This window comes from Montipora foliosa, chromosome 3, assembly GCF_036669935.1.
Source record: "Montipora foliosa isolate CH-2021 chromosome 3, ASM3666993v2, whole genome shotgun sequence".
In the NCBI taxonomy this organism is placed as follows: Eukaryota; Metazoa; Cnidaria; class Anthozoa; order Scleractinia; family Acroporidae; genus Montipora; species Montipora foliosa.
Window position 1 is genome coordinate 2,280,816 of NC_090871.1, and position 12,500 is coordinate 2,293,315.

At 38.3% G+C, this 12,500-nt stretch overlaps 1 protein-coding gene across 1 annotated transcript in view; it reads right to left on the reverse strand.

The window, feature by feature from the left end:
- The window catches only part of LOC137996435 (transient receptor potential cation channel subfamily A member 1 homolog), a 72,253-nt gene that overhangs the window by 42,519 nt on the left and 17,234 nt on the right, over positions 1-12,500 (reverse strand). Inside the window, exons 4-6 of the mRNA XM_068841823.1 lie at positions 8,566-8,774; positions 5,903-6,070; positions 4,231-4,739 (exon numbers count right to left, since the gene is read on the reverse strand). Coding sequence (XP_068697924.1) covers positions 4,231-4,739; positions 5,903-6,070; positions 8,566-8,774 — 886 coding nt within the window. The remainder of the gene's footprint in view (positions 1-4,230; positions 4,740-5,902; positions 6,071-8,565; positions 8,775-12,500) is intronic.

The following is a 12,500-nucleotide window of genomic DNA, read 5'->3' on the forward strand; positions in this document are numbered from 1 at the left end:
AACGGAGGTCTCGTTTGCAACATTTTTTACTTGAGGACCACCACTGAAGCTCGGTTAGTAGGCCACTGAGTTTGTCCTTAGGTAAGGAGGTTTCCATAGCAGTGGTGTCAATACGGATGCCCAGGAACACTAACTGAGTGGCAGGACTTTCCAATTTGTCGGGAGCCAGAGGAATGAAGCTATACGCTTGGTGGACTGGACATTTCACACACGCATCGTCTAGGTAATGCATTAAGTCCGGAATTTCATGCTGTCTCTTCAAGACCCATTCAAATGCGTCAGCTAGGCTGTTAAAGAGGTATGGGGATGAGGGCAAGCCAAAGGGGAGGCGAAGGTCAACATAAAATTTACCCTGCCAGTGAATTCCAAGGAGCTCTCGGTCCTCAATTCGAACTGGACAAAGGTGAAAGGCATGTTTGATGTCTAACTTGGCCATGAGTGCATTTGGGCCATGACAGGCCACAAGCGCTAGCGCCTGGTCCAATGTGGCATAATGCAGAGTGAAAGTCTGTCTTTGAAACACGGTCATTAATTGATGAGCCGTGACGAGATGAGAGGTCCATGATAATGCGCCAAGTCCCATCCTTCTTAGGTAGCACAACAAGGGGGGAGCATTGAAGATTGGGAATGGGAGGAGAAGTAAATGATCCAGCAGTATGGCCACGAGAAACTTCCTTGGCTAGGGCCCCCGAGACAGCATCAGGATGTTTACAACGTGTAAATTTGATGACTTTTGGCACAATGCTAGTAAAATTATCGACTTTCTACGTGCCCAAGGTTGGGGGGCGAGTGACCTTTGGAAGTGGGAGAAATTCGGCTAAATTCTGGAGGCACTCGGTTGTGTGCGGTCTTGGAAGTTGCACGCCTTGTCTATTTATATTGTATGTGGCGACGCGTGGGATCTGAAGAGGAAATCGACGCGTCCCAAAAACCCATCAAACCACTCAGGACAACGCAGAAAATAGTAGGTGAGTGAACTTCATTTATCTGACTGTCCATAAAATGAATTTGCCAAAAGAAAGATCGCGATTTGAATTTTTTTATGGAACATTTTCCTCGATCAGTTGAATTGGCCGTTACAACTGTCTCAAAATAATGTGACGTCATGCACTCTCACATTCTTAGGGTGGTCTGCCTGTGGTTTTAGCCATTTTTCAATTTTAGAATAAGCGAAAAAAGTTGAGTTTCAAGCAATCATTGTAATAGGGTTTAGATTCTCATACATAACAAACAGACCATTTAAAAGTTCTGTTATCAGAAATTTAATGGTTACCTGCTCCTTTTTTAGTCAAGTTGCTCTTTCTTTCTGGTTGCGAATTTGCCGAAGCACTGCAAGGTGTATGTTTTCACGGCCATTTCAGGGTCATGAACGGTGCATTTAGTGGGCTTTTGGGTTTTATCTTTGTAGAGATCTGCGCGATATGCTACATGATACTTCCAAGTGTAACTTTGGTAGAGATCCATGGATGTTCCTCTACAAGGTATACTTCATTTCACTCCCCACCACGTCTTTGCAATCCCCTGCCAGCCACAAGATGCTAGGGCTAATATTTTTTTAAGGAAAGCTAAATGCCAGAAAATCATGAGTTCTGGCGGATTAAAGGTTATCCGGCATTGTAGTTTTTTCTTGAGCATTGCGAAACAAAGCCATCTCCCGATGCACTTTGTCTTTGCCAACTGACTGCATCTCCACACAGGTTTTGGACATTTTACAGACAATGAAAGCATTTACCTCTCGGGATCGGATATACTGATGGAGAGAAGACACTAGTTTGCTTCAAAAGAAAGGAACCGTGAAACGATTTCAATTGCAATGAACTCGTCCATTAAAGTTTCCCATGAAGGATCCAACAATCAGACTGGAAGCGTGGTACACTCCATGCAATGAACTTATAAGTGTGCCGCACGGAGCATGAAGGAAAAGCAGGTCACAGATCACAGAAATACTGGATGGACCTAAAACTATGCATAATTAAATCATTCCGAACTGATGCCGAAGTTTCTAGGATTGCTCTGACCTGGTTGAAACTCGGGATTGGTAACCTCCACATTACGGTTTCAAGTTCGTGTTCAAAGTTACAGCGGGTCAGGCGGGATTTCGTGCCTGTGGTAACTAGATTGCGTGCCAATGCCAACAATATCGGAGAATTCCTTGGGAGAGCTTCGAGCTGAGCAACAGACATGGATCCAGCATCCAGGCCAGTGGATTGGTTTCAGCAAGCGACTGAACGAGGCATAATGATCAAGAAACTAAACAATAACTCGTCCAAAGAAAGCCTACAAGACACAGTAGCATGTGCGCGAAGTGGCAACAACTGAGCATTCAATATAGTCAATCTGATAAGAGCATAGCATGACATAAATTACAAACTCGTAACAATGCTGGCGTGTCCTCTGTATAAAAAAAGGTATGTCCATCAAGGTATGCAGATTGCATTGATTTATAAATAAAAGAGTCTTTATCATGGTCATTGCAACACACTGTTCTATTAGATCAGAACCATATGGTCTCTTCAGGGTGAGACGAAAATGAAAAGATGAGGTTGCCCATCGGGCAAGCTGTTACTTGAGGTTACTAGCCCGAAGGTCTGACGAGCTAGCCCGACATTAAATTGTTCATAAAGAATAATCAGATGTATTTAAGGACGGTGCCTACTATTTAAGGGTATTTTTGCCCCGTTTCATGATTATGCAGGAAATGTAGATCTTAACAAGTGTTATGGAAATCCAAAAAGAAAATTGGGGGTAAGCATCCATTTTTCAAAGATAATTAATGAATAATATTTGTAAAAAGCTTTAAAATACAAAGCAATGTATGGCGTTTTTTTCTCAAACTGAATCTTAATTATTTCTCAAAAATGCCTGGTTACCCGCAATTTTCTTTTTGGATACCAAGAGTATTTACTAAGATCTACTTTTTCCGGATAGTTTTAAGTCGCGCAATAACATCCCTGTATTAGTAAGCATCAACGGTAGGAAACCAGATTATCTCGAGATGCGCAGAATGTATGCGCAATAACAATAGTTTCCCAACGAAACGCACCTAAATTTCCGAGAAAATCCACTACACCGTGACTTGGCTGGAATTTAATTAGACTGATTGTCTCGCACTGCACGCTGTCAGTCGGCAAAGATTGTCATTTCAAAAATATATTTCGGTCGCTATGTAAGGAGAAAAAGTCATGACGTTATTTACGGACGCAACTAAAATGCGGCGCAAAACGTTGTCACGCTACGATAATTTGGCCTCATAACGTTATCATTTTCTCTCAGGAGCTTCTGCTACACACTTTGTGGTATAAAAGCTCAATTTATCATCAGAAAAGAGAAACCAACGGTGCTTGCCCGTCGGGCAAGCTACGATAAGAAAACGCTAGCCCGACAAGTCATTCCAGTAGCCCCGGGCTATCGGACAGCACTTTCGTCGCGCCCTGTCTCTTGCTGAGTCGATACACAGATGTAAAAGTGCTCTAAGTAGTTAACTCGATTTTACAAGTAAATTGGCCTTACACATACTTTTTTCTTGAACTTCTCAAAATTTTCAATTTTTGTCCACATAATTATTAACAGCGAATTGAAATAAAAGAAACTGGACGAAGATTCGTAAGTAGACAAGTGATGGGCGAAAGGAAGATATAGGTCAAGTCCATATTATTGGAATCCTTCACTTTACAAAAAAGAACAGCTTTTAGCAACACTGTTTATACCTTTTAAATGATTAAAGCCAACTTACATTTCTAAAAAAAACGCTTTACATGTATCCCTAGATTCAACTGTGTTTAATTCCTAGGCAATCTGTTGCAACAAAAAAGTCAGACCAACAATGTTGCAGGAGCAGCAGTAACAACTTATTGCGATTGTACAATTCAGTAAAAAATATTTGTACTGTAACTACATGTCAAGTCCCAACACTTTTCAGGTAGAATTTTGTAGTTTTCAGTGGGATCGGTTTGTTTTGGAACCTGCTCTCCCACTTTGAGAGGGCTGGTGATGGTTTGCTTGGACAAAGTCCTACAGCCTTCAGTCCTGCAGATGTGGCAATGGGATTGGGGGTGATACATGTACAAGGGTGAGTCAGTATTAAGCAAGAGGAAGATGGGAAGGAAACTGGACAGGTGGGTAGTTTGATAAAAGTGGGAAGGAAAATTATTAGGAAAGGAGAAGGTACATGTACATGTAGATGGGTCAGGGTTATGAAGGACAGATGGAAAAAGATAGGCAGTTACTTACTTCTCCAGGAGGAATGACACCATCCTTGTTTTGTTGTATGCCGCAGCTTTATGTAGCGGCGTTTCATGGTAGATATTTCTTGCCTCAATCTTGGCATTGTGTTCAGTTAAACACTTTGCAATTTCAACATGACCATTGATCGCTGCAATGTGTAAGGGGTGAGCAAGGTTCCCCCTTCTATCTCGTACTTTGGCTCCTTTTTGCAAACAAAGCTGCACTACATCCAAATATCCACCTTCCACAGCAGCATGGAGTGCTGTTTCTCCTTCTCTGTTTCTGTCGTCCAGCATTTCAGTCACATCAAAACCACATGGTGAATTTTCCACATGCTGAAGTAACACTTTTACAGTGTCAATTTTGCCATCACTGCAGGCAAAATGAATGGGAGTCATCTTTTCACTGTCTTTTGCTCTCACATCTGCACCAGCATCAAGTAATGCTTTTACAACCTCTGCAACACCTTCAGTGGCAGCACAATGAAGTGGGGTGCTTCCACTTGCATCTAATTCCTGTTTGTCATTCAAATATTAATAAATGCAAATAAATACATGACTCTTTTAGTAACCTTAGCTAGTTTAAGGGTCATACTTGAGGCCCATCCTCTTTTCGGTTCAATTTTTACAAATGCCACATCTAGATTCTAAGTCAATTTAAACACAATTATTCAGAATTTTAAGGGGACCTCCCAAATGAATGAATTTTCAATGAAAGGAGATCACATCATATTCAATAAATCCAGAATAGGACCAATGATATTTTGAAAGTAGTCAATTAAACACTGACCCCCAGTCCATGGACTACCCCGATAAACTACCCAAACGGACTACCCTAAAATAGACTAACTCTAACAAGTACTATTTCGAAGGAGTACTATTGAAAGAATTGAATTGATTACATAATGACATTGCATGTACCTTTGTCTGCACGGCCACATGCAACTTAATTTAGGGATTGTGCTGGTTTCACTTCACTTACATGAAGTAATCGGCCATCACAACAATATTATCGAAAGCTAACCTTTTTAAAGTGGGTACTTAGACTTAAATACTGTTGACCAACACCATTTAAAATGGATGTTCAGGCTTAGCACTAATATTGACACTGCTTACGACCAATAGTACTCACTTGAAATAGTATATTTGGGTAGACCATGGACTAGGGGTCGGTGTTTTTAACTCTACCCGCTATAAGTCAAGTCATGCCGATCCCTAAGATGGGGCTACGAAATTTAGCCTCATTGCCTTGGAACTGGCAGCTAAGTGAAGCAGCACTCAAAACATTGAAAGAAGGTTTGAATAAAACATCAAATATTCAAATATAAAAGGAGGCAGGGACGGGCAATAACGAAGAAGATTACACTGGATCAGAATTTGGTTTTTGAAAACTGTTCAGCCTAATGTCAGTTTTTCAAAGTTTATGTTATGTTGTTTGTAATTTAGCTCATGTATGCTTGAGTCTGGCATTTAAGTCTAAGCACCCATTTCAAATGGCAAAGATAAACGGTATTTAACTCGAAGCATCCATTTTAAAACGGTAAGTTTTCAATAACTGCGTGGCTCACAGATTGATTCACATGGCTTGCACGTTTAGTTGCATGGCTCGCATGTTAACTCAAGTGACTTGCATGGCTCACTGGCTCTCATATTGTACAACCTCTCACAAAACAACTCACATCAACTTTTATTTCTTTACACTGCAGCAGCTCTATCACAGCAGTTAAATTGCCTTTTGATGCTGCATGGTGAAGAGGTGTCATGCCATAGTTGTCCCTGACATTTACATCACTTCCTTGTTCGACAAGGTAAACAATGAGCGACTCAGAAGACTCTTCTGTCGGGATCTAGAAATAAGTGAACAAAAAGCAGGGAACATTCACATTAGACACAGAAGAACTTAATTTTAAAGCACAAGGCACTGCATGATTTTGGCCATCTAAACTGGAGGCTCATCTTTCATAATATCGGATCCAAAATAGTTATGGTGTCCATAAAACAAAGAACAAAACCAATATAGCAATACCCAATAAGAAATTCCTAATCGCAATAACTGTTACAACGGTTCTTTTGTTTTGCGCCACTTTAGTCTGGTATATGAAAATTTACCAAAAATAGCCATAGCAGTTAGAAACTATTAGTTCAACTATTATTGACCACTGAGACTTAAAGACTAACTAAAGACTTTATTTTAGTGCATACACACTTTTACAACTAGTTTTCAGGTACACCACCGTAAAAACTTCTATCAGTAGTTCCTCATACTGGGTGGACTTATCCCTAAACACAAAGTGTACGTAGCACTCGCTTGTCAGCTACTTGCTTACAACAGAAATGCCGATCGATGTGTCTGAGCAATAACTAACATGCCGCAGAATAAAACCACCATACATGTACTATAGATGACTCTTATTCTTACAAAAGGTCTTAATTTTTGCATTTAAGTACAATAATTTGCTGACTCACTTTCCCACAAATTTCATTTACATGGAATGCCACTTTCATATCACTTTCATGTACACTGTATGGGGCTTGATTTATCATTCTTTTGTATTAATGTTAATAAGACTTGCTGGCCTCACTGTGGTTCATATATTCCTTTGATTTATATTGAATTATATTCCTTTTCCTTTATTTGATTTGTTCATTTTTTTTCTTTTGACCCATGTTAATAAGACTTGCTGGCCTCATTGTGGTTCATATATACATTCCTTTGAATTTTGAATATCACAGAGGGGCTAGAATAAAAAGACTTTCATTAGCATTAAAACAAATGAACATTTTATTTGACTAGTATTTTATGAAAAAGGTCTACGACATGTGCTCATGGATGTTTAGAAAACACAGTGGACTTGAATTTGAAGGTATCATTAATCCGATTGGTACAAAGGGTAAGACTTGTACTTTGAGCATTCCCATGCAACGATACCATCCTAACATATCATATCATATCATATATCTTTATTTACCCTCGGATTTTTAGAGTAGCTTGGTGTAGCTAATTATGTCTCCGAGCATTTACCCTCCAAACCATGATACATCACAGAAGATAGACCACAACACCGGGAACTACATGCCCTACTCTTTGCGACAAGTGTGCAGGTTCTTTTACGTCCCACAGGATTATGAACATTGAAGGGTTGTGAGACGGGACCTCCGGCTTATCGTCCTTATCCGAGAAGACTAGAGAGTTTAACCATTTGAAGATGTAATTACAAAGTCAGCACTAACCACTTATTCCAACTGCCAGTCAGCATGATAACAATAATTTTTCCCAGCATGGAGTCATTTCTTCATTTTTTGGTCACCTTTCCCACATTAATTTATTATATAAACACCAAAGAAATAACAAGTGAGCTTTCGCGTGAAAACATGATATCTTCATGCATAGATAGATAGTTCATGCTATTTTCACATGTGAAAGATCACTGTTCCTATGGTTACATGTGAAAATTGCTCCTTTGGATGCCTTCGTGAAATGATTTAGTATTAATTTTTCATTGGTGTTTATATAATAAAATGAAAGTTACATGGCCGCGCAGAGATACAAAATTTCTTTTTGAGTGTTGAAAAATGTGAAATGTGAAATGTTTTTCATATTTTTTTTCTTACCTGAAAAATACAGTGTAGCCTTGCTAATCAAGGCGGGAAGGAAAACTAAAAAATTACTGACAATAATAGGCATTGAGACAGCAATACAGAGAACAGATACATCAATATCAACATATTAGATTAAAATGATAGGGAGGACATGAATTACAAAATAGGTAGAATTAAACAAATGTATGATTGAAATTAAACTGAAAATATTAAATTTAATATTTACTAAATATTTCAACTAAAGTATGCACGGCAACATATAAGTATTCTCTTACAGTATATCAAAGTATCCAGAAGCTGATTCTGTAGGATATCCAACCTGTTACAGTGCGACACGTCTTACTGCAGCCACCTAACAGAGTTTTTTATAAATTGTCTGCCGATCATTAATTTTGATTGACAGTCATGCCTCCTTGCAAAGTTCACACAGTTGTAAGTTGAAAACCCTTGCATGGGTTGTTGAGTTAACATATTTACACGGAGTTGTCAAATGTGAAAGTTTGTTGGGTGACCATGGTAAGGTGCGTTGGACTGTAAATTTATATTTAGGTAGCGCATGATCACTGTTGGGGATACTATTCCATATCTTTGCACCAATACTTGAAAAGGAGGTTTTCAAATGGTCTGTTCTCGAATGCCTAAGATAGCAATTGCCAGCAATGGAAAATAGTGTAAGTAAATGATTAATACATATACCTAATATAATCATAATAATCAAGGATAAAGTACTATAGCCTCAGACCTGCATTCCATAGCTGTGATTTGCATCTCCTTGTGCAACGCTTTCAGCACTCAAAGCCATTGTCAGAGGTGCAACTACTGCATTAACTTCACTGTCAACTCCGTCCAGTGCTAACGAGTCTCTACTGGCTGATGGGAATGCTGTGTTTGCACGGAATCTAGCTGCAAAGTGAAGAGGTGAGGCACCATCTTCTCCTGGCTTGCTAACATCTGCGAAAAACAATAATTATTATGTTCACTTTGCATCATTCACAAAGGAAAGCATCTAAAGGTACAGTAGCAAAAAGTAATAATAATGATGATGATTTATGACTTATACAAAAACAGTCCCAATTGCATAACATTGCAAATGATAATTAATTAAAAAATAAATTAATTTAACAAGTGAGCTAAAATTTGTGATTAACTTAAGATTAAGCGAATTTAATGTAAACAAACACCTGTAAATAAAATGACCTCAATCCTGCAAACCGTCTCTGCTGATGCAGAAGATTGTGCAAAAACATGTTTCGGATTTGACACCATGTATCCCAAAGGTTTCTATCACTGGACTGCATCATACATTGCAACTATTTAGTAACAAACTACTAATACCTGTTTACCCAATTATATTTTAATGCCCTTTCGTTAAATTCAATCTCTCTTCCATATTAAGCTAAAAGCTCCCCCACCACCACTCCCCCCCTAAGAAACCTCAATAGCATAGCTAGACAGAAACATGATCAAACTGTCATGTACAAAGTTGTGAGCTCACCTAGTAAGTAATTTACCGACAGAACTTGCACACCCATAGACTTGCATATTATTTTTCTTTCATTAAATTTTCAATCTTGGATATTGCATATCTGGCATTTGCACTGGTAGTTTTGCAAAAACTGAGACAAGATCCTGTCATTCCGTCATTAATGCAGTTTAGAAAGTAATAAAAATACAATAATAAAATAATAATTAACAATTATTCCATGAGCGCGCGTTGGATATGAAATCATGGTAAATAGCCAACGAGGTGCGTAGCGCCAAGTTGGCTATAACCAGTCTCATATCCAACAAGCGCGAATGGAATAATAATTGTTTCATTAAATTCCTTAAACTCCAAAAATTTGGAAGTACGAAATACGAGCAAAAAATGTGAGAAAATCCCAGCGAAATCGAGAAAACTTGATGAAGATGCGATGTTTTGTAATACCTTGTGGTCAGACAGACATAGGCTCATCACAAAAACATTTCTTGCCTTTTCGCGTACTTCTAAACGTCAGAATTGATCCAAACTTTCCACAAAAATTTTTTTTTCTTTTTTGGCTTTATTCAAAAATAATTTCGCCTTCTGGCGGAAAAAAAATTGGTTTAGCAGCGCTTAGCGCAATCGTTTACCATATAAGGGCAAACTAAGGTATATGAGCTGATAACCAGCAAGGGGGACTTTTGTCTGATTGGTTGATAATTTGCTTGTGCCCAGGCTTTTTTGACACGCGAGCAAGCGAAATAACAAACAAAATGGCGGCCGAAGATGTCTTGTTCCATTACTTGCTAAAGGAATTTTTTTTAGCCACAGCAGCGTGTACACCTTTTTTCTTTCGGAATAGCGGTATTTCAGTGGTAAAACTTCTTAACAGTCTTTCGCTCTTGTGTGATCGAATTTTCGTCGGCGGCTTCATGCACAATATTGAGTCAGGCAGATTTCCGAGTAAATGTTGTCATAGATCCCGGCGTTGTCAATCAATGGTTTCCGATAATCGATAAAATCAATAATAATCAATAATAATCAATAACAATTAATCGATTGGTATTGGAAATCGATAAAAATCGTAGACTTAGAGTTGTGTGAGTATCGATTTCTATTGATTTTCATCGATTGTTATCGATTATTATTGATTTTTATTGATTATGAAACGCACCATATGAATGAACAAACCATTCAGTTATCTTTATTTGTTGTGTTTTATGTTAAATTTGTAGCATTTTTACCCCTTATTACTATTAAAAGCTCACTTAAATTACTAGACTCTGATCGTCTCGAAACAAGAACAAAATTGTTTTCAAGTCTCTTCAGTGTCACTCTCTTCCAGCTTGTTAATTGGTTGAGGAAATTGTTTTTGTCTGCGCTCACTGTCATGCTGCCTGAATATACGCATGCAGGCCAAGAACATACATCTTGAACATTCACTTCAAAAGGGCATTCGTGATAGCCCTTGACTACACAGCACACTGACAATTCAACTTGCTTTGCCATCTCTGGAACCAGCAAACTCCGTAACAAGTGTGTTCTGGGAATCCCGGTTGAAGTGCAATGATAAAAGTGCGCAATCGAATTACCCAATTACCCTGGACGTGTAAATATGCCAGGGACCAATGAAGCACGCCCACGCTAACACGCGCCAGAAAGTTGCATAATGAATTATTAATCAATGATTTTCTATAGAAATCAATGGTAATCAACAGCAATTAAGACTCCGAGTGTGAGTATCGATTTTTATCGATTGGTTGCACCAATCAATAACAATCAATGGATTGTTATTGATTATTATTGATAGTATTGATTGCAATCAATCGATCGGAAACCATTGATTGACAACGCCGGGCATAGATCGATTGAGGTGGGAGTTCAGCCGAGACGGCCCTGTCAGTTGAAGTCTGCTAAGGTAAGATGAGTTTGCTATTCCTTTCGTTTTGTATATAATCTCAAGCTAACATAAGGAAGCACAGCCTATTAAATTTTCTTTTAAAAATTAATGTATTTTACTTTCCTTCTTGTCAACAGAAAAAAAACCTTGTTAGAAATGCCAGCGTTATTAACGTCCTCTTCTTCACCAGTTCCTAAATTTTAATTACTAGTTTCAACTAGCAACTTGTGTGGAGGTTTTACTATTACGCCATGGATTGAAATCAGGGGTTGGATAATAGGGGAACTGTAGGAAGCTGCACAGTAGATAGTTGATGAAGGTGCATGCGAGCTATTGCTATTTCCTATTTTTTTGTCTTTAAAATTCGATTGTTCTTCAGGGAATTTTTCCTATTTTTTGTGCTCATGGCTGGAGAAAAATAATGTTGTAAGCTTGGGCTTTATGTTGACAAAACAATTATTTTGAACCTCGCAATGGTGACTATAATGATGCATGTCCATTAATACTGCTATTTTGTTCCCACTTTTAGATTTTCTTATTTTGTCACCCTTTTATCCACTTGGCACCCTGTAAATAGCAATTTGCTGAAATTACTGTATACATTATGTGGAGGGGAAACCTCTGCAATGCAGCATGTCAAAACACTATAATTTGTACAAATGAACTTCTAATTCACATTAACTCTGAACTGCCAAATATTTAGGACTTGCTTTGTGCCCACAAGTCAACTTGAAATTTAAATAATACTCAATATTTTATCTTCCAACCTCATCAGAAAGTAAATTCAACTTAAGCTGGTCAATGCCTTAAATTAAACAAGTTTCAATCTTAAAGTGGTACTATGATCAAAAAATCATTTCCTTTTTTTCTTCTGATTTTGAAAGCGTGTTCGCTTAACACTTAACTGGCAAAATTTTGAGCTTTGAGTTTTATCCAAAGGCTGTTTATTTTGAGTGTAAGTTTTGGATTTCATAATCCGCCATTACTCACGTTCAAAATTGGCCGATTGGACCTCAGAGGGTTGGATCTAGAGAAAATGACGTCATTTACTCACTAGCTTAAAATTTCAGCGTGTAAACGCAATTTTTTATATATGCAAAACACGAGTTGAAAAGTCTGAAAGCCCGAAACTCCCGTGCTGCATATTAATTAGGCCGCGTACACACGCATTGCATTCTTAAACTAGTGAGTGTTTGACATCATTTTCTCCTCGACCCAGCTCTCTCAAGATTTTAAAGTTAGTAATGGCGGACCAATAAATAAGAAAATTCCAGCTAAAATAAACAGGTGTCTTTTTAAAATCAGAACTTAAAAC